We start from the raw sequence: 21909 nt of genomic DNA, 5'->3' as shown, positions 1-21909 counted from the left end.
ACATTGATGCCAAAGGAGGATATGCACAGGAGCAGATGACAAAGGCTCATTAGCTCTGTGCATATGATCATATTAAATAATATTTTATGAAATGAACTCAAAGAAAAGGAAATGAGGTATTTTTTTAGTTGCTATTGTTGCTCTTTTTGTTTCTTTTCTTTTTTGTCAGTGGACCTCATGCTAGTTCAGCTTGATTACTCAGGACCGGTACTCTTATCACGCCAGCAATGCCTCTGCTTTTTGCTGGTTAATTGGAGGTAGAGTCTTGCAGATGTTTCTGCTTAGGCTTTATTCAAACCTTGATCTTCCAGATCTCAGCATCTTGAGTAGCAACAGTTAAAAGTGTGAGTCACTGGTATCTGTTTATGTGGTGTATTACATTTGTTAATTTGTGTTTGTCTGAGCTGGTCTTACATCCCTAGAATGAAACCACCTTGATCTTCGGGGATGATCTTTTTAAGGTATTGTTGCCTCCAGTTGGTAACTGTTTTGAGAATTTTTGCATGATTGATCATCAAGGAGATTGGTCTAATTTTCTTCTGGGTCCTTATCCAGTTTAGATACCATGTTAATATTAACTTCATGGAATGAATTTGGTGGCGTGCCTTCCCTTTACATTTTAAGAAAATGTTTGAGTGAGTATTGGTGTACGTTTTCTTTACAGGTCTGGTAGACTTTGGCAGGGAATACATGTTGTCCTGGACATTTTGCTGGTAGACTCTTTATTGTGTCTTCAATCTTATTGCTCAGTTTAATTGTTCATTATAAGCTCAGTTTAGGCATGCCATAGGAGAACAGAAATTCAGTCATTTCAGTGTAGCTTAAGATATAGTATACCCAAAGACTATATATTTCCAAGTTGACATTTGTATATAACAAGAGTTACTATATACTAGGTATTTTTTACAGAGTCTACAGTTAGTTCAAAGTAACTAAGCTATATCTCATTCTTAAATAGTGTGAAAGTGACGTTTTCTTTACTGATGTATTTACTAGGTAACATATGTCTGTTGTATTTTCAATGTATGTGACAGAGTGAACAAAGTTGGGCTGAGTGATAAACATAATGTGAGCATTGCAGTAGCAACTATCCGTATGTTTGCACTTTTACACGAGCTCCATGCCATTTATTAGGTTTTAACAGTCCATTTAAAGGTTAACTAAATCTTTTTGCAGATACATGAGATATTTGATTGTCAAGAATGTATGAAGAAATTTATTTCAGCTAATCAGCTAAAGCGTCATATGCTCACCCATTCAGGTAAACTGCATCCTGTTTCAAACATCTTGAAATTACCACAATAGGATTGCTTCTTTTCAGGACCTCAGTACAGGCAATAAGAAGCACTGTTGTATGTTCTATCTCAGTCATGTGATTTTGAACAGGTGACTTAATTCTTGAGATATGTTTATGCAAATCAAAAGTGGTTTGACCAAAAAATACCACAGATCTTCCAACTCACCATACGTTTTTTTATTGGTTCTTTTTTGAATTTTAGATTCTTTATTCATGGTGCATTCCTTGCAAAATTAATTATGAAGTTTAATTTCATTTATTTATGTGCTGTGCTACCATAGTGTTTGACATTTAGTAGAGATTCAACAATGATAGTCTTTTTTTCCCCATCTGTAGATGCTTTAACATCCTAAGTATGGTACTAATCAGTGTTAGCCTAAATTCTTAAATATGCTTTCAAAAAATATTTTAATGCCATGATTTTATTTCATGCCAGTTTGAGTAAATAGGTCTATTTTACTCATGCAGACATAAAAAGAAAACAGCTTTGAAAATAATGTTTGCCTTATGGAGTCTCTTTCTAGATTTCAAGGTTCTAGAAATTAGAGGTCATTTAAGTCAGAATGCATTTGAATTATTTATCTTATTTGGAGATATATGTAGATAAGTGGGTTAGCAAATTAAAATCGGAGATTAAAATGTCGTTTGGTGGCTTTAAGATATGCTTTGAACAGCAGAAAGACGTTCAAAAAATGTAGTTGTCAACATCCTATGAATATTACATAAATACGGCTTTTCCCTAAGGCCTACATGCCTAGCTCCTGCGCGAGTGGGAACTCTGGCCTCTGAGAAGCCCGCAGGAGGGGGCTGCCTCCTTGCCTCCTTCTCCGCCCCACCCCCCGCCCCCCTCTCCCCTGTTAGGCCTCTGGGCACTAAGGCCGGTGATCCTCACTTCAGCCTCACCCCATCCGGAAATAGGAAAGAGCTCCCTAAACTCCTCAGAACAGGCCTGCAAAAGAGGTCGCTCACATTGCACATGTAACCAGACTGTCACACATTCAAGCAGATGCACTAGGTGGTAGCTTTTATTTTTGTGTGTGTGTGTGTTTTTAAGTTATGTGACCATTCTTGAAGTTAAGGTAAAAACATTTTCCTTTGCATCCTTTGGCCTTTATGGAGATGTAAGCCTGTCTCCATTCATTTTTTTTTTTTAACAGAAAAACGACCTTACAATTGTGAAATCTGCCATAAATCTTTCAAGAGGCTTGATCAAGTGGGCGCTCACAAAGTAATACACAGCGAAGACAAGCCTTACAAATGCAAGCTCTGCGGAAAGGGGTTTGCGCACAGAAATGTTTACAAGAATCACAAGAAGGTAAAAGCTTAGGGATATTCTTGTCTTGTATTAATTCAGTGGTATGATTTTTAATTGCTTAGCTCATAACCAAGTTTTTCTGCTATCATTGACATGCTATATGTAATGGGATAGCTGGATGAGATCTTGCTTCTACTTTATAACTACCTTATGAATTTTATTCTCTATTTAAACTGTTCTCACAGCAAAATCTCATTTAATTTGGCTCCATCTGATTATCAGAGGTTTAAGTTCATGGTTGGTTGGCTAGCTTTTTCCTCCCTTGCTTGCTTCCTTCTTTGCTTCCTTCCTTCCCCTACTTCCTTTCCCTTCCTCCCCTCTTTCTGTCGTTCTTGTACTGGGGAAATTGAACTTAAGGCTTTGCAATTGGCAAGCAGGTGCTCCATCATTTGAGCCACATCCCCAGTCTATTCCAGTTTGTTTTTCTCAGATAGTGTTTTGCTTCTGCCTATGGTAGCTTGTGACCACAATCTTCTTACCTCTGCCTCTTTATGTAACCAAAATAGGTATGCAACACCATACCTGGCTTCATTTTGAGATTGGAATTTGATAATTTTTTCCTTGGCTGGCCTCAAACCCCTCAGTATCTCAGATGACAGGTGCACACCACTGTGCCTGGCCTGATCCCATTGTTTAAGTCTAAGATAAGAGGCAGATCATCAAGGTCAGAGGTCAGGGCCTAGATGTGACTCAGAGACTTGCCCATGCTAAGCAAGTGCACAAACATGGGTCTATTCCTTCAACCTGTCCTGAGAATTTATCCTTCAACTGGATTGCTTCCACATTCATTTCCTTAGACTGTTTGGTAATTACTTATCACTGCTTACCATATACCATCCTACCAGGTAAAACTTCCCAAAACCTTACTCTTTCATATCACTCTTCAATATACAAAGTGGATTTCTAGTGCTCATGTAGCACTATCCTGCATGCATCTTCTCTTGTTATTCAGACTTCCAAGCCATGCCCTCAATGTCCTTTTCCAGTGTTTTCTTCTATTCTCTTCATTAAGCATAAAATGATTCAACATTTGCTTTCACTCTGCAGACACACTCTTGCTTCAAGGTTTTAACACTTATGCTTCTTACACTTTACCTTTGCAACAGTTCTTGTTTTACTATTTATTAGCTTTTTGGAAAATCTGTTTCGTGTTGAGATGTAGTATTTGAACTGAGTTCAGGAAGTGTGTCCAAAATATTCAACATATTAGAAATATTTATAAAAGTATTTGAGAAGTAGCAGATATAAACTTAACTGAGTTTGGTTGAAATAGATTAATATGCTGCTACATTTTATAGATATAGATAAATTGATAGATTCTCTACAGAAGTTGTTACTTTTTGACTTGCCATATTTTATGGGCCTTGGAGTTACATCAATATTTATTGGGGACTTTCTGAAGATAGTACTATCATTTTTGAAATAATTATGATCTGCATTTTAGCTTTTGTCCAAGAAGAAAAAGAAAAGATAGACTTAGCAAAGAATAAACAAAGTTTGATTGATAGTGTCTCAAATCCTCTCTGCCTTATTTCTGGCTCACTGCCCTCATGTTTAACTCAAGCATTATATGTACAGAGGCAGGAATATATTAATCACTGCAACTTTGGAATTGCAGGACTGTAAAAAATTATCTGGCTAGTTTCCTGTTCAGTCTCTGAAACTCTCTTGCTCCTTTCTTTGATGAAACTGATCTACCCACATTTATGAGATTTTCACAGTTTGGCTTATGTTATATGCCATATGGGAATTTGGCAAAGGATCTTTGCACCATCTTTCATACTTTTCAGCCATAAATCATATGAAAGTAATAATGATGTCTTGGGAAGGACAGAAACTATGATGTCTGCTGTTTCCGAAGTGGAAAGCACATTCAATCCTCAGCCCAGAAAAATGTGTTTCCTACTGTGTTATGTTTGGTATGGTTATGTGAAAATTTATGAAATATTCACCAAGAATCAGCCTTTTCTTCCATCATGATTCATTCGTGGCTACTTAGAAAACTATAAAATAAGGATAAACAAAGAAATCAGAACAAAAGAACATTAAGAATCAGTTTGATCTTCCTATAGCAAGTCCTGTTATTTTAAGGAAGTTAAATGTTTCTTGGTTTGTTGAGTATGTAGCCTTTTAAAGTATTAGTTTTTTGCATTTTAATACTTTTTTGTCTTCTTTTGAGACTGTTCCTCTCTTTAAACATTGAGATATTCTTCATGAAAGGATTAAGGTCATTATTATTATGACAGTGAAATTTTAAACAATTTATTTTTTGCCACAACTTAGTTTCTCCTTTCATCTTCTTGTCAAGTATATAAACTCAATAGCTGAATGTGAACTTTTTGCTACTTCATTCCTTCTGACATTCATTGGACCTAATTGAGAGAGTACCATATAGTCTAGCTAAAATAAACATCATTTATCTGAATCCAACTACTTTTTTTTAACTATTTAAATCACAACCAGACTGACCTTTCTTAAGCAGGGGGAAGAACCTGGTCAATGAATCATCATACTCGGTTTTCTTCCCTGTTCAGCGAAACACAAAGCACATTTGGAAAAGTTGTGTGTAGGATGCCCTCTCCTTCTGCTGTGGAACAAAGCATCTTGCTTTGTGGAGCAGGCACTGTGTTTGCCTGATCATAGAAATGAAGCTAGAAGAGTTTTCCTTGAGGAAGCCATAGACAAGACTCTTGAGGATAGGAGCTGTTTGATTAAAGAACCTTCTCCCATGTCCTAGAGATTTATGTGGAAATCTAATCACAACTTGGAAAAATTGAAGTTTCATAGTATGCTTCATTCCATCACACCTAAAGTGTTCTGGACCATAAACACTTTGTTGATCTTGAAGTCATTGAGTCACAAATGGCCACTAAAACATAAAACAGAGCCTGGCACTGGTGGCTGACACCTGTAATCCTAGCAGCTCAGAAGGATGAGTTGTGAGGATTACTGTTTGAAGCCCACGTGGGCAGAAAAGTCCCTGAGACTCTTACCTCCAATAAACTACTCAGAAAAAGCCAGAAGTGGCGCTGTGGTGCAAGTGGTAGAGTGCTAGCATTGAGCATAATGAAGCTCAGGAATAGCACTCAGGCCCTAAGTTCAAGCCCCAGGACAGCAAAATGAAATTAAAAAACAACAACCCAAACTAGAAAGTACAAGAGTAAGTCATTTAATGTCAAGTGTATACATACATGCATTCAATTTTGGTATTAGTAGTCATTTCTTTGCTAATGTTTCCACAATTTGAAAGACACGAAGTTCTAGTGTTTCTTCCTTGACATTCCGTTCTATTTTAAAGAAAAGTATGGACCTTTCCCTAAGATCTCAAGTTAGCTTCTAAGACAAGAATATGTGGTGTAAACTTGACATGGTAAAGAAAACCTTAAACACATCTTAGGAAGAGGTCAAGCTGGATGTTCAAAGAGAAGTCACCAATCGTCGCTCCACAGCTACAAGCCCCTTCCTTTGGCAGGAGGTCGTTCTTGGTGACCTTGCTCATGGCAGAGTCCTGCCCATTCGTTCAAGGTGTGACGTTGTACAGAATTACCCGTTTTAGTGCCCTGGACACACTTTCACAGTGGTTTGATGCTCAACTTTTTTTTTTTTTTTTTTTTTTTGCCAGTCCCGGGCCTTGGACTCAGGGCCTGAGCACTGTCCCTGGCTTCTTTTTGCTCAAGGCTAGCACTCTGCCACTTGAGCCACAGCGCCACTTCTGGCCATTTTCTGCATATGTGGTGCTGGGGAATTGAACCCAGGGCCTCATGTATACGAGGCAAGCACTCTTGCCACTAGGCCATATTCCCAGCCCAGATGCTCAACTTTTGAGTGCCATGCAGGATTTGAACTTGACAGAGCAACTGGTAGGAGAGGACCTTGTCTGAAGCTCAGTTTTTGAATGGTAGTTTTTTTTTTTCCTGTTTGCATTGTTCTTTTCCCTAATTGGGTGATGAGATTGTAATATATAAATCTTTTTTTTTTAATTGCTTTAGTTTTCTGGTGCTTTTAATTGAAGAAGGTTTCTTTTATTTGAAGAAGATTAAATAAATAAAAGAGGACTGCAAAAACCCCTAGGTCAGGGAGAGCCCAGTATGCTGGAGTCTTGTCACAGGAGGGATATGAATTTCCCCCAGCAAATAGGGGATTTTAGCATGAGGAGGGCCGGCAGCTTGCCAGTACCAGAGTGTCTCCTGAATGCACCAACGATGTCAGCAATCTAATTGTGAATGGCCCTGATGAAAATGTTATTCTGTCATGAAAATAATATTTGATCCATGGGACTAGAATCCTACGCATGTAGTAATTATCGTATATTAGGCTAAAGGTCTTCTGAAGCATTTTTGAGACATTTCAGTGGTGCTATAAATAGTGTAGCACATTGTATTATGTTTTTTCTACATCTGTAATAATAATCAGACTTACTGTAGGAAAGGAACTGCTATACGGATGTGTATTTTATGGGCTGGCGCATTTATTAATTCAGTTGCATTGGCAGACATTGGTGTCATCACTGATTTTGCATTGTGTCAGGGAAATATTCTATAGCTCAAGGATCATGTGATTCATAAATCACTGAAAAGTTTGGCACTGTTTAAAGATGAAAGATTTGAGGACAAAGCACCTTTAGAAAGCTTAATCTCATCTGGCACTTGCAAAATACATCCTGGACACAGAAATTCTCTACCAACAACACTCAGGCATTTTACCACCACCTTTCTTAAATGGTATGTCTTCTGAGGGTCTTTGTATGGATGAAGCACATGGGTTTTCTGCTGGAGTTTCTTTCTGGTCTTGGCATCCTAGTCCAAATAGTGATGTTGGTAGCTCTTTATGACAAAATGTATTTACTCACCTGGCTGTGGACTGCTAACCTGCTACTTAAAATATGCTATTGGCTTTTGGCCAATAAATGATTTACACAACGTTTTGCTCTAGATTTGGAAAAGTGGAAGAATGATTTAGGTAACCAATAGTATTCTTGGAAGATTGAAGACATTCTGTGACCCAGTCTGAATTCTCTAAAAATGAATTTTTCAAAAATTTGAGTATTGGGGCTGGGGATATGGCCTAGTGGCAAGAGTGCTTGCCTCATATACATGAGGCTCTGGGTTCAATTCCCCAGCACCACATATACAGAAAACAGCCAGAAGTGGCGCTGTGGCTCAAGTGGCAGAGTGCTAGCCTTGAGCAAAAAGAAGCCAGGGACAGTGCTCAGGCCCTGAGTCCAAAGCCCAGGACTGGCCAAAAAAAAAAAAAAAAAAATTTGAGTATTGTATAGTGATTATAGAGATCCAAATATCAAAGACCAATAAGGGGGATGGGAAAAATGATGATCAAGGCTTATTGTATTCATAAACTGCTTTGTTGAATGGCAGCTTCTGTGTACAACTAGTTAAAGATAAAAATAAAAGAAAAAACAAAGATAGGATGAAAGCAAAGATCAAATACTGCTTTCCAATGAAGACCATTCCTGTTTACATCTTCCCAGGTTCTCTCCTTCATTACTGAATGTATACAGTTCAAGTAGTCTTCTAGATATGTTTTTCCCTGCATGCTCAAATGTGTTGTAGCGGTTGTCTTAATGAAATAAAATATGTAACACCCATACATTTATGATTATTTAGGAGTTATCCTCTTAAAAAATTTCTTCCTACACTTGTCAGATACAATTGTATAAGTGAACTAGGCTAGACAGTAAGTTTACACATTGTCCTTTAGATCCAGAGTGCCACACTGCCACTCACAAAGTGGTTCCCAGTTACAGCATGCAGGGTGCCATGTTCTTACCATGTAGCTAGCATCAGATGACACCCATTTTTGTGATAGAAACTATGTATGTATCTACGTATGTGCCTGTTCTGGGGCTTGTACTCTGGGCCTGGGCACTGCCCCTGAATTTTTTGAACTTTTTTATTTCAAGGCTAGCACTGTACCACTTGAGCCACAGCTCTACTTCTGTGTTTGGTGGGCATAATTGGAGATAAAGAGTCTCATGAACTTCCCTGTTTTCTCACATGTCACCCTCCTGAATAGGACTGCAGGCGTGAGTCACCAGCACCTGGCAACCAATGAAACTTTTCAAATTATCTTATTTTATCTATGAGGAAAATATTAATACCATGTGCAATCCAAATACTTGATAATTCAAAGTATATCCTCTGTAATCCACCCTTGAAATATTCTCTGCCTACCAGATATTTTTATGTTCTTTTAAAAATTATCTTTAAGTAGCTATATAAAGTGGTTTCAATTCAACATGTTAGTTTATGATACAGTGTCACCCCTTCCACTGTTCTTTCGCACCCTTTGCATCCCTACCCATCCCCTCAAGTAGCCTAGTTTAATCATATTTTAATAGCCATTTGAACATTTCCCAAATTGAATACTGTGTCTTTCATTCAGATTTGTTTCCCACTAAGCCTGTTAATGGCCTGTCCATCCTTGCACTGCTCAGCAAATCTTGAGCTTGTGCTTCCTTCCTCCTTTGTGTGTCTCATGTTTCATATTTAAGTCCAACTACAAAATCTATTGACTTTCATAAAGTACTGGTGTCTGGTGTTAGCCTTAAATCACCTATTTCTTGGTTAACTGCTATGTCTTCTCCCTTTCTGTTTTCCTTGTACCTGCATGTGTGCTCAGCAGAGTTGCTGTAGTGTCTTGTTAAATGTCAGTCTAGACATGCCTCTCACGTGGCCAGAACCTACAGATTTTATATTTCTCTTAGAATAAATTAAAGATAAAGTAGTGTATTTCCCCACATGGCTTTACATGATTTGTTTCACCCCCTGTCTTTTCCCATTTCTCTGATTGCATCTGTTCTCTTCTCTGCTTTTTTCTTCTGGGTCCAACTAGATGGGCTCCCTGGTGGTACCCACATTGGTCACTCCCAAATATCTGATATAGCTGAGTCCTGGTAGTTCACACCTGTAATCCTAGCTACTCAGGAGACTGAGATCTAAGGATCACAGTTAGAATCCAGCCCAGGCAGGAAGGTCCATGAGACTCTTATCTCCAGTTAGTTACCAAAAAACAAAACAAAACCCTGAACAAAAAAATCTCAGGGATGGAACCCAGGCCTTGAGTTCAAGTCCTAGGAGAGGTACACACACACACACACACACACACACACACACACACACACACCCTGATCCTGTTCCCTACAGCCATTAATTAGGTCTTTTCTCAGATGTCACCCTCTCATATAGAATTCTCTTGACTTCCTATTTAAAATTACTACCCCACTGTGTATATATACCACATTTTCTTGATTCATTTGTCTGTTCAGGGGTATCTGGGTTGATTCGTATCTTGGTTCTGGCAAACAATACAGCAACTAACATGGTTGTGTTGGTGGCTTTAGTGTGGCCTTGTTTGTGATCTATTGGGTTAAATGCCCAGTAGTGGAATTGCTGGGTCCTAGAGGAGCTCTGTGTTTAGTCTTTCAAGGACCCTCCATACTGATTTCTAGAGTGGTTGAACAAGTTTACATTCCTACCAACAATGTAATTGAGTTCCCTTTTGGCCATGTCCCCTCCAGCATTTGTTATTGTTAGTTTTCTTGATATTGGCCATCCCAGCTGGAGTGAGGCGAGAGCTCAATGTTGTATTGATTTGCATTTCCTTTATAGCCAAAAATATTGAGCATGTCTTCATGTGTCTTCTGACCATTTTTACTTCTACTGAGTAGTCTCTTCAAGTCATTAGCTCCCATTTATTAATTGGGTTCTTGTATCTTTGAAGGTTTATTTTTTGATGGTTTAATTTTTTTGAACTACATTTTGGATATTAGTCCTTATGTGCTGTATAGCTAGTAAAAATCCTCTCTCATTTTGTGGGCCTTCTATTTAGTTTGTGAGCTATGTCCTTTGCCATGTGGTATATATACACAAAGGAATTCTACTCATTCATCAGAAAGAATGATGTTGTGCCATTCATAAGGAATTGGAAAGGCTTGGAAATAATTATACCAAGCAAAGTAAGCAAGATCCAGAGAAAGATAGGCCACATGGTTTACCTCATTGTAACTAGAATATGCCTATAAATTTACAAGTAAACAAGCACAATGGTAAGCAAGGGATTAAAATTATTAACTGAAGTACAGTAGATTCTATGGAGAGCACAAATAGTATAATTCTTTAAACAGACTAAGCCAAAGAAAGCCCAACAAAATAGGTGGAAATGGGTATATTTAAGAGGGGAGGGTGGAGCCAAAAGGAGATTCATAGAAGAATGAAGGGAGAAAAGGGAGACAAGGGAGACAGGAATTCACTGTATATAGCACAGAATTGAAAAATATAATGGGAGAGACAAGTTGAAAGGGGGTGAAGATGTTTAAGTGATGATACAGGTTAAGATGCATCATACACATAAACTGTTTTGGTAAGTGAAAAAATTCAATACATAGGGTAAAAATCAAGAAAAGTGAGGGGAAAGGTGGGTGAGAATCTTGAAAGGGGTGACAATGATCAAAATGTACACTGTTCATTAACTGCTTTGGTGAGTGGCAACTCCTTTGCACAACTACTTAAAGATAATACAGATATTCAAAAGCTTACCTCACAAGTTTTTGGAAATGTCCACTACCTGTCATTTCCTTCTTTGCCGCTCTTGGTAGCATGTATTATTTCCTACTATAGATGGTATTCTGTCATTTGCCACCAGTGTGCAGGTGCCTGGGTAACAGGGGTTCATTTTTGTTGTTCACTATTGTACCCCAGAGCTTCTGACATAAGACTAGCAGCCATAGTCTAGGCCTGGCAGAAAATCATGTGAAGAATGATATTGTAGGAATGCTGCCCTATCTCTGATTTTCTTTTGAAGGTTTTGCTTTTCTTATTAATAGGCCATAATTTATGTTGTAAATGTCTTCTTCACTTGTCACCAAAAAGTTTGCTTTTCAGTTTTAAATTTAATTTTTTATCTGAGTATTTTTTCATGCTTATGTCTTTCTCCATTCAGAGGTTATTTAAAATGTACTCATATTTGCTTGTAGTAGTATGTTTAGGGTATTATTCTTCATTTTTTAAAATAGTGGAATGTACATATTTGTTCTCTTGTAAGACGTGAGCATTGGCTCCAACTTAATGTTTTCCTCAGATGTTGAGGTACTAAACATTATGCTGTTCTCTTACCAGTTTGAAATGCCATGTTATACTCAATGTTTATATATATTTAAATTTTTATTGTTATTGTAAAGGTGATGTACAGAGGAGATAACAGTTACAAAAGTCAGGTAAAGAGTTATTTTTGTACAGTGTCACCCCTTCCCTCTCTCCCAGTTTTTCCCTCTCGTAATGTTCATATATTTCATGAGGGGCACAAACTTATTCTTTTTCTGTATTTTTTATTTCATCTATGTATTTGCCTTCTCTAATTTCAATTTTTGGGGACTGAATAGCACACTGGAATATTGTTCATTTGTCATGAGTTTCCATCTGTTTTCTCCATCCTTTATTTTCCACAAATGAAAACTAGTATGGTAATCCTTCTATTACAAATGTTATGTTCATGGATAACACTGAATCTTGATGGTTGTAATGTCCATTTGAATTATGAATATTGTGAAGTTAATATTCCTTGAATGAAGTGATTTTCCTTTGGATGGCCCCTAGTAGTTTACTACCACTTAAACTGTAAGAACCCATCAATTTATGCTTTAATGGAAGAAGATGGTTCAAATTTTTATGTACTTTCTGTTTTTATGGTTGTTTAGCATTAATGAGCTTTGATTGTTGTGCTATCCTTGGTAGAATTTGATTGTCTCCACCGATTTATGCCAAGTGGGTTTATACTGATGTGTAATAGAAAACAGCTGCGTGAGCAGGGTCTTCCTGCTTTGTTGTTTGGGGTTGTTTTTTTCTCTATTTTCTGATTTTTGATTATTGTTATTATTAAGTATTTGTACAGAGGGGTTACAGTTCCCTAAGTCAGATTGCTCCTGTTTTTGAAGTTTAGACCTAGCTGCTTGCCTGTGCCTATTTTGGTTCCACGCGTGAAATTCTGTCTGTTATCTCCCTTTGAGCTTAACAGTGACTGTTGTGGGCACATGATAGCATTGTATTCACTTACTTACCTACCGTTGGAATTAAATGAATTAATTCTGGTAATTAGGATAACATTTGACACTAGTAAAATATTTAATGTTATGTAGGGTTAATCATAACGTAAGTACATCTTTAATGAATATTTAATGGCATATATAACTTAGAGGCAAAGTATTATTTAGTGATTATTTGGAATAATTCAGTTAAATCCACCATTTGCTACATTTGTATTGGAAATGTATCAGCCACATAGCTCTGGAGCTTGGTTGGTGCTAAGGGAGGTTTAGTCATTAAAGAAATGACATAGTATTTGGCTTCACAAAGTCAATCCAGAGAAATCCGCATACTAAGATTAGCAGCGAGTTGTCAGATTTGTAATGAGTGTTCCAGTTTGATTTCCTCCTCTGAAGGCAGCACACTCCTGCCACATGGCTGGGAGGCCAATGCTCCCAGAAGACAGGAAGTACTGCCCACTCCCTTGATCTGACTTCTGCAGTGATGTGTTCCTTCGCCTTCTGACACACGCGTGTTTCTTCCCGTGTTTCCTCCGCAGACACATTCTGAGGAGAGACCATTTCAGTGTGCGGAGTGCAAAGCTTTATTCCGGACCCCATTTTCCTTACAGAGACACCTGCTGATTCACAACAGTAAGTTACCCTTCGGGCAGTGGGGAACAGAGGAATTACCTCATATTCTGTTCTTAGAACCTTTGAGATGTAGGCAGCCCAGAGGCGCACCTCTGTAGCAGTGGGCAGTTAATCTCCTGTTAAATGTAAAATGAACTTAACTTTCTTCCTTTTCTCTTTCCTTCCTATACCTTTGCTTTATTTTCCATAAAAAATTAATCCTTTAGTGAGATATCTCATATTTTCTCAATTTTTACAACTTTTATATACATTTTTTAAAAGACTCTAGATTCCATAAAAGGCATCTTATTTTTCTTTGTTGTTTGTGTGTGTGTGTGTGTGTGTGTGTGTGCGCTGGTACACAGACTTGAACTCAGGACTTTGTGCTGTGGCTGGTGCTCTCCTATTCGAGTCAAGCCTCCAGTTCTTCAGTGAGGTATCTTTGCACATGGTCTTGTCACAGTCATATTTTTTCTCTCGTAACTGTGATAATTAAGGATATATGCCTGCCTCTGTGAAAACGTGAAACTACATGATGTGATTCTATTAGCTCACAGACTTTGCAAGCCGGAACGAACTGGAGTACATATCTAATTTAGCACTTCCTGTGGAGAGGGATTGAGACGCAGTGGAGCAGCTGTGATTCTGGGGATTAGCATCCCAGCTTCTAGTAGTTGTCTGTCTTTCCTGCTTCCTGTACTGCTTGCAGTTTTTTACTTACTTTGGTAGAAAAAGAATTAATAAAGTCTGGATTTAGTTCTCCACAAACACATCATCAAAGTCTAAACAGCTGCATTAAACACTATTTTTGGAATATGAAAAGTATATATTGATGACCCCACTGACAGACTTGACTCTTGAGAAGAAGAGTTTATAGCGAAACTAATTCACTGTTCAGTTAATTTATTTATTTATAGTGCCAGTAAGGTGACATGAATCCAGGCCTCAGGTTCTTGCTTGGCTTTTTTGCTTATAACTGATGCTGTAATACCTGAACTGTGCCTTCAGTTCTGACTTTTTGCTCATTAATTGAACCTGAGAGCCTTGGATTTGTTTATCTGCACTGGCTTCAGAACTATATCCTCAGACCTCAGTTTCTTGTGTAGCTAGGATTATAACCATAAGCCACTAGTACAGGCCTAAATGAACTCTGTGTGTGTGTGTGTGTGTGTGTGTGTGTGTGTGTGTGTGTATGTATGTGCTGGTCCACTGTTCCTGAGCCTCTTTGTGCTAAAAGCTAGCACTCTACCACTTGAGCCACAGCTCTACTTCTGGATTTTTGCTGGTTAATAGGAGATAAGAGTCTCACTGGGTTTTCCTGCCTGGGCTGGCTTTGGACTACATTCCTCACATCTCAGCCTAATGAGTAGCTAGGGTTACAAGTGTGAGCTACTGGTGTCCAGCTTCTAAACTGAATTTTTAACCTGAGTCCTCAAAATAAATGGTGTGGTAGTCAGAGACTTCCCAAACTGCCTTACCAAAAATTAAAGAGAAATTGTGTACTAATGGCAATATTTATATTGCTTACTCTTACTTTGTTCTCTACACACGTAAAGTTCTAGTGGCAGTTTAAATATTAAATTTCAGAAGAAGATAAAAATCTTGCCAATTGGCTGTACCTAGAAGAAATTTCTCTGGTTGAAGTATGTAGATGAAAAATAATAAAGACGACGAGCTTCGTATACATAGTGAGCAGTAAAGGTTGTGGTGAAATGCAGGTTCCTTCCTCTCACTTTCATGTCCTCCTGTGTGCAACTTGCAGCCATTTCCAGTTTCCCTATAAAGAAGAGCAGTCTGTTTCAGAAATAACATTTCTCATATCACAGTAGGATCATCCATTCCATTTCACCCTCGTCTTGTTTAAGAATATGTTAGGAGATGGATGGATTTTAAGATAGGGATTTAGCCAAGTGAACAACTTCCATTGTCCCTGAATTAAGTGGTTAACTTTAGCCTGGTGATTAGGGGTTTTTGTTTTCCATGAATGAAATTGTATTTTGTATATAAGCAAGGAATTTATGACAGAATCTAATGCTTTTGATTTTAGCCTATTGGTTCTCCTCAGCCTGAGAAATACGATTTCAGTTAACTACGTTGTAGACCGTGGTGTGAGCTGAATATCTAATGTAACATGTGTAGTGACAGGCTTTATATGATGAATTTGACCAGGAAAAAAATTAACCTAGTTCATTAAACGAGTTCAGTGTAGATCAGTGAGTTAAAGTGATGGAAAACCCAGAAAATGACTAAAGAAAAAATGCAGAAATACTATGTGAAGGACGAGAGTCTTAGTCCTGGGTTCGAACCCCAGTATCCTGACTGGAAACAATAAATCAACATAAGGTTTTATGGTTATGAGAAATTGTTAGAATTCCAAAGATGATTTGGGTGGGAGGGAGTGAACAGGTCTGTCTTGTTCCAGCCTGGGTTTCTCTTACTTAAGTCTTCATCTTGAAGGTGAAAGGACTTTCAAGTGCCATCACTGTGAAGCGACTTTCAAAAGGAAGGACACATTGAATGTCCACGTCCAGGTGGTCCATGAGAGACACAAGAAGTACCGATGCGAGCTCTGTAACAAGGCCTTTGTTACACCTTCCGTGCTCAGAAGTCACAAGAAAGTAAGTAGAAGCCTGCTGTGAGTTCCAGTGACCCCAGGTTTAAGGGACTCCTGCGGATTCAGCATCTGGGCCTCTATGTTCACCATCATTTGTGTCATGTGTCCATTATCTACATAGCTCCTGAAAAAGACAAATGCATGATGTCTACCAGATATTCACAAAAGGCTTCTTTCTCCATTTTTCAGACTAGATGTGATTTTCTTTTCCCCTGATGCAGAAACACAAAATTAGATATAAATTTTTTATAACCCTTAGCTACACTAGTAGGTATATTATAGATACTACAGCTTATCAGATGTTATTCCTTGTTGGATTAATAAGATTATGTAACATGAACATAATGAATAATAATAATTTTGGTTTTCATAGCTAATACAGATACGTATAGGCAAGTTAGTAGGCTGAGTCCTTCCAGGCTCCCATCATTCTAGGACTGGATTCTTCAGGGACTGGGTCTTTCTATGACTGAGTCTTTCTAGGACTGGGTCCTTCCAATATTGGATCCTTCTAGGACTGGGTCTGTTTAGGACTAGTACTTTATATTTGCATCTCTGGGGCACAATAAAGTTCCTAAAATGGACTTAATAAATTCACAGTGTTTTGTTCATTTTCTTTTCAGACATTCATCTGATATTCATTAGTGATCTGTTTTCATGCTTTCTTGTTCGTAGTGTAGTTTAGTAATTTACTTTTAATGACTTTTAAAATTAGCTATATTTTACTTATTTAAACAAAAATGGGTATGTTTTCCTTCTTTTTATTAAGAGACTTAATGCCCTTTAGTAAAATTTCTAACATTGGCATGACCTTGAATCATGTAAATAAACAATGAAATCTTGTGGCTATTATATTTCAGAGAAATTAGCAGCTCCCTATTTGGAATAATCCAGTGTTATAATAATAATATATATACCTATATATGTACACACACATAATTTCCCAGCAACTGTATACTAATCAGGAAAGACTGACCATATTTTGTATTTTCTGTAAAGAAATGAGAAGTCAGGTCTGTTATGTGTTAAAATGATAAAAAAAAATTTTTTTTTACTTTCAAGTGAACTATAAAAAGGACCAGAGAGTAATGGTTTATACTGAGCTAGAAAGTCATGGAATTTTCTTATAGCAGCTCTTGTAGTTAAAATGGAAAATGGAATGGCTGCCCAATGCCGAGTCCAGGAGACCTGTGCCCTAGACAGTGCTCTTGGCTGGCTCATATGGAGGTTGACTCGATTTTGTTGCTCTAATTTGAGTACAGTATGAATGCTTTCAAGGAAAAATGGTTCTGAAGCACTAATTTGCCTGGTGTTGTCTAAGGATTCAGTTTATATGGCTCTTTTTGAAATCACAAATAGGACTGTACACACTCAAGTATAGATTGTAATACAAACATTCCAAGTTTTAAATTAAATGTCCATACGGCTGTGCAACTAATGAGCATTAACCGTTCATTTACTATGCAAGATGAGAATATGTTGCACGCAAGCATGTATACATGTGCGTGTGCCAGTACTGGGGCTTGAACTCAGGACCTTGCACTCTCACTTGGCTTTTTCACTCAAGTGGTGCTCTACCACTTGAGCCACATGTCCACTTCCAACTTTTTCCTGATTAATTGAAAATTAACACACATTTCTGCCTGGGCTTCTTTCTAAGGGTGGGGGGGAGGGTCCTCACATCTCAGCCCCCTGAGTAGCTAGGGTTCTAGGCAGGAGCCACAGAAACCTGCCAGCTGTTTTTAAAGGCCTTCTCTATTTTTTTTCCATAGAGCACAACACATGGGTGTAATTAGCACGTGAACAGCTGTACACTTGGGGGCACAGCCCTGGGTACTTGGTGCAACTGTGGAAACTTGCATGATACATTATCTGCTTCTGCTTAACTTTCAGACTGTATCTTCTAAAAAATAAATAAATTCTCAAAACAGTATCCTAGAGAATAGACAGGTCATGGAAGGAAATGCCTCTTTCCTCCCTGCAAGGTCCTCGCCCTTGTCCTGAGTTTGAGACACACGGCAGCTTGGCATGGAGTGCTTTTGAAAGATCGATTTTGATCTGAGTAGAAACGTGGTGTCTTGGTGTGATGGCAAGGCCGCTTTCAAACCCTGCCTGCCATGTCCCTTCTTTAAGCCCCAACACTGAAATTCATCTTTTCTAGTAGGATCATTTTGTGCTTGGATTCAATATATGTTGAGAGCAGCAATGTTCGTATTGACTGTTAATGCGTGCTGACTTGGAAAAGCAAGTTGGATTTATATCCCTTTCAGCTTTGCAGTAAAAAGTCAGTACAGACAAATGCAACTTAAGTTACAGATGACTTTATGGAGATTAATTCCATCCTCACAAAGAATGTGAAAAATGCCCCGGAAGAGGTGTTTCGTGGCAGCCCGGGATGGGCAGCTACAGCCCCCTTAGAACTGTGGTATTTCTCTGCATACGTTGGTTTCGAATAGCTGAGGAACTCCATAAAAACCTAAAAAGTAAACTCCTGAATTATTTTCAAATTAACACTAATGTACCATCCAAAGGCCTTACCTCCTGGGAATACTCATGATAAATGGTTTAAATTCTCACAGTGATATTAAATCATTTTAATGAAACCTAATCCTGGAAAATAAGGAATTACTGTTGTCAGAGGCATTTAATCATCTTTGCCGAATTCTCCGTTTAACTTCTTCCTGTTGCTCTTTGCGTAGACACACACCGGCGAGAAGGAGAAAGTCTGCCCATATTGTGGCCAGAAGTTTGCCAGCAGTGGAACGCTGAGAGTTCACATCCGCAGCCACACTGGTGAGGCAGGAGGCCGGGCTTGGGCCTCGGCGGGGAGGCAGCGTTTCAGGGAGGAGACACCCTCGCTCCAAAGCCCAAACAGCACCCTGATTAAGAATCAATCTCCCTAAAGTATTGAAAACCCAGCGCTTTACTCCACAGAATTCTTAGCAACTACTTTTCAAAATTAAGTAAGATACTTGAAGTGGAAAACTTCCTATGTAATATTTTGGTTGTATTTAAGTGTGATTTTACTTTATGTGGGATTCGAATGGATGCAATAACGCTTTCATTTTATATGAAAGTTGAAGACCTCCTCCTCAGTCTGTTCTGTAACACAAACTGAAAATGACTGTGACTCTGTGTGTGTGTGTGTGTGTGTGTGTGTGTGTGTGTGTGTGTGTGTGTGTGTACACACATGCACTAGGGCTTGAACTCAGGGCCTCAAACTCTCTGGGCTTTTTCGCTCAAGAATGGGCACTCTACTGTATGTATGAGCCACAGCTCTAGTTCTGCCTTTTTGCTGGTTAATTGGAGATAAGAGCATCTCAGGTCTGCCCGCCTCACTGCCTGAACAGTGATTCTCAGATCTCAGTCTCCTGCATACCCCCCAGGATTAGAGATGAGCGCTGCTGACACCAAGCAGAAAGTGATCTTTTAAAATTAAGTTACTCTTCAGAATGCCTCTTTAATGCTGTTATATCTGCCATGTGGCTGGAATATCTCTTTGTTCAGTGTTGTTCCGAAAGGCTTTCCTTCTTTCCTTTACAATTTCTCCAGAATGTGGTTATGTCTAATAAGGGTTTATGAAACACTGATGATTCCCTCCCTTCCTCCTTCTCTCCCTCCCTTCCTCCTTCTCTCCCTCCCTTCCTCCTTCTCTCCCTCCCTTCCTTCTTCTCTCCTTTTCTTTTTCTTTCTCTCCCTCTTTCTGTTTTTCTCTCTCCTTCCTTCCTTCCTTCCTCCCTCCCTCCCTTCCTTTTTTATACCAGTATTGGGGCTTGAATTCAAGAACTGGGTGATGTTCCTGAGCTTTCTTGCTCAAGAGTAGCACTTTACTACTTGGACCCCAGCTCCATTTCTCACTTTTTTTTTTTTTTTTTTTTGTGCCAGTCCTGGGCCTTGGACTCAGGGCCTGAGCACTGTCCCTGGCTTCTTCCCGCTCAAGGCTAGCACTCTGCCACTTGAGCCACAGCGCCGCTTCTGGCCGTTTTCCGTATATGTGGTGCTGGGGAATCGAACCTAGGGCCTCGTGTATCCGAGGCAGGCACTCTTGCCACTAGGCCATATCCCCAGCCCCATTTTTCACTTTTTGATGATTAATTGGAGATAAGAGTTTTATGAACTTTCCTGACATAGCTGACTTTGAATTGAGATTCTCAGATCTTAGCCTCCTGAATCACTAGAATTACAAGTGTGAGCCACTAGTGTCTAAAAACACTGACTATACATAAGAGAACTTTGTCTGGGTGTTATTTACCATGTAGATAAATACTTGAACTACTACTCCAAATTCTGTTCTGAAGATGACATCACAGGAGTCTGAACTAGTTTTTCGGTAGCCAGGCTGTATTTATGTGGTAAACTATGGAATTGAAGCTTCAAGCTTCCTGCTCAGGAGCCCCCTCTCTGTGACTTGCTTTAACCGTCGTATCCCCAGCAGCTAGCCTCGAGCCCCTGCCGGCTTCGCTGTGAATGTAGAAGTGGCAGCTTAAGTCATCCAAAGCATCGACACTATGAGACATAAGCAAAGGAAGGGACAACAGTATAGTGTATTTTTTTTTTTTTTGGAAAATTTGTCTGAAATGAGAATGTATGTGTTATCGTAGGCACTTAAATACAGTCGATCCTTAGTATCATAGGGAAGTGTAGATACTGCTGTGAATGCTCTAGACACGTTGAGCTCAGCACTTTGCCTGTACCATGCACACAGTAGGTGTAAGCACCCATTCCTGAAACCACATTGGGGAGGCCATACTAGTGTCACGGTAACACTGCTCACCAACAGTGATGCTTTACTTGGCTTTTAGCTCCTTATCACAATTATTTTGAATATTTGGTTCAACTTTCTTAGACAGGCTTCCTTTCACCAAGAGTGAACCTTTTATTTTATGACCTGATCTAAGCATGTTGTCTTTTTTTTTTAACCTTGCTTTTTTGGATACCGTTTGCATTTGGAAATGAAATATTTTCACAAAATTCATGGCAGGGAAACTCTCAGCAGCTGACACAATTGAAACACAATGGCGTGTAACAACAGGAATGACAGTTTCTCCCCACCTACCCATCAGGGATTTAAAGTGCTCATTGATGAATTATTTACTGTGCTTGTAAGAAATTGGTGAACCAAGAATTCGTGGGATAGCTGTGGATGGCCAGGAGCCCTTTGCTTACAACTTACTTAGAACAACCCCAGTTGTTAAAACAGAGACTAGTGCAGAAGCAGAGAGCAAGAAATGAAGAGTAAGTGATCTCTACTAAATCATAAAGTATTAAACCTAATCTCTAAAATTATTTTGTCTTCTTGGCGTTTTGTCTTCCCAACTAAAATGCATTTCACTCATTAGTATTGAGAAGCAAGGATTTATTAAATGATATAATTTCTGATGTTGTGTTTTCTGTTTCTTAGGTTTATGTTTTATAGTAATATTGATAATTTTCAAGCCCAGTATCTTTCTTCTTCCAATTTTATCAAAACAAATTGTTAAACCTATTGAATTTCTCATAATTTAGTTTTATAAACGTCCTCTTTGTGGGCTCTTGATAGGGAATTAATTTCATACCATGTTTGGAATAGTTGTTATTAATACATGAACTTTGGAGGAATATATTTGGGATGGCAGTATTCCTCATTAATTCTTTCATGTAATAAATATGTAAAGGAAAACTTGGTTAAAAACTTGGTTACTTGGGTTGTATTTTGAATCCTGAACCTTCTTTCTTGAAACTAAATGATAGTGACCTCCAAAATAATGTTTCATAAATTCAGTTTGCCTTGTCTCCCTAAAATTTGTTTTTGTTTTCCTTTGGAATTAGCTGTAATCTACAGTTTCTATTTATTTCTAAGACCCAAAAGAGAATATGGACAATGAAAATTTATACCCCCCCCCACAATCTTCCTTTGTTTCCTCTTCATTTCCCCACATTTTTATTGGCACATATGAATTGTACAATGTGGGGAATTCATTGTGATGGTTTTATGTATGTACATGTTATTCATTGCTTCTTGTCACTCTTATTTTCTT

At 38.5% G+C, this 21909-nt stretch overlaps 1 protein-coding gene across 3 annotated transcripts in view; it reads left to right on the top strand.

Moving 5' to 3' along the window:
* The window catches only part of Prdm5 (PR/SET domain 5), a 134291-nt gene that overhangs the window by 78597 nt on the left and 33785 nt on the right, over window positions 1-21909 (top strand). For all 3 annotated transcript variants that reach the window (XM_048333511.1, XM_048333510.1, XM_048333509.1), the window contains 5 exons: window positions 1177-1261; window positions 2455-2612; window positions 13206-13299; window positions 15736-15896; window positions 18592-18685. In XM_048333511.1, coding sequence (XP_048189468.1) covers window positions 1177-1261; window positions 2455-2612; window positions 13206-13299; window positions 15736-15896; window positions 18592-18685 — 592 coding nt within the window. The remainder of the gene's footprint in view (window positions 1-1176; window positions 1262-2454; window positions 2613-13205; window positions 13300-15735; window positions 15897-18591; window positions 18686-21909) is intronic.

Source organism: Perognathus longimembris, chromosome 24 (assembly GCF_023159225.1).
Source record: "Perognathus longimembris pacificus isolate PPM17 chromosome 24, ASM2315922v1, whole genome shotgun sequence".
Classification (NCBI taxonomy): Eukaryota; Metazoa; Chordata; class Mammalia; order Rodentia; family Heteromyidae; genus Perognathus; species Perognathus longimembris.
The sequence above is the reverse complement of the archived record's forward strand: the minus strand, read 5'-3'. Positions and strand labels throughout refer to the sequence as shown.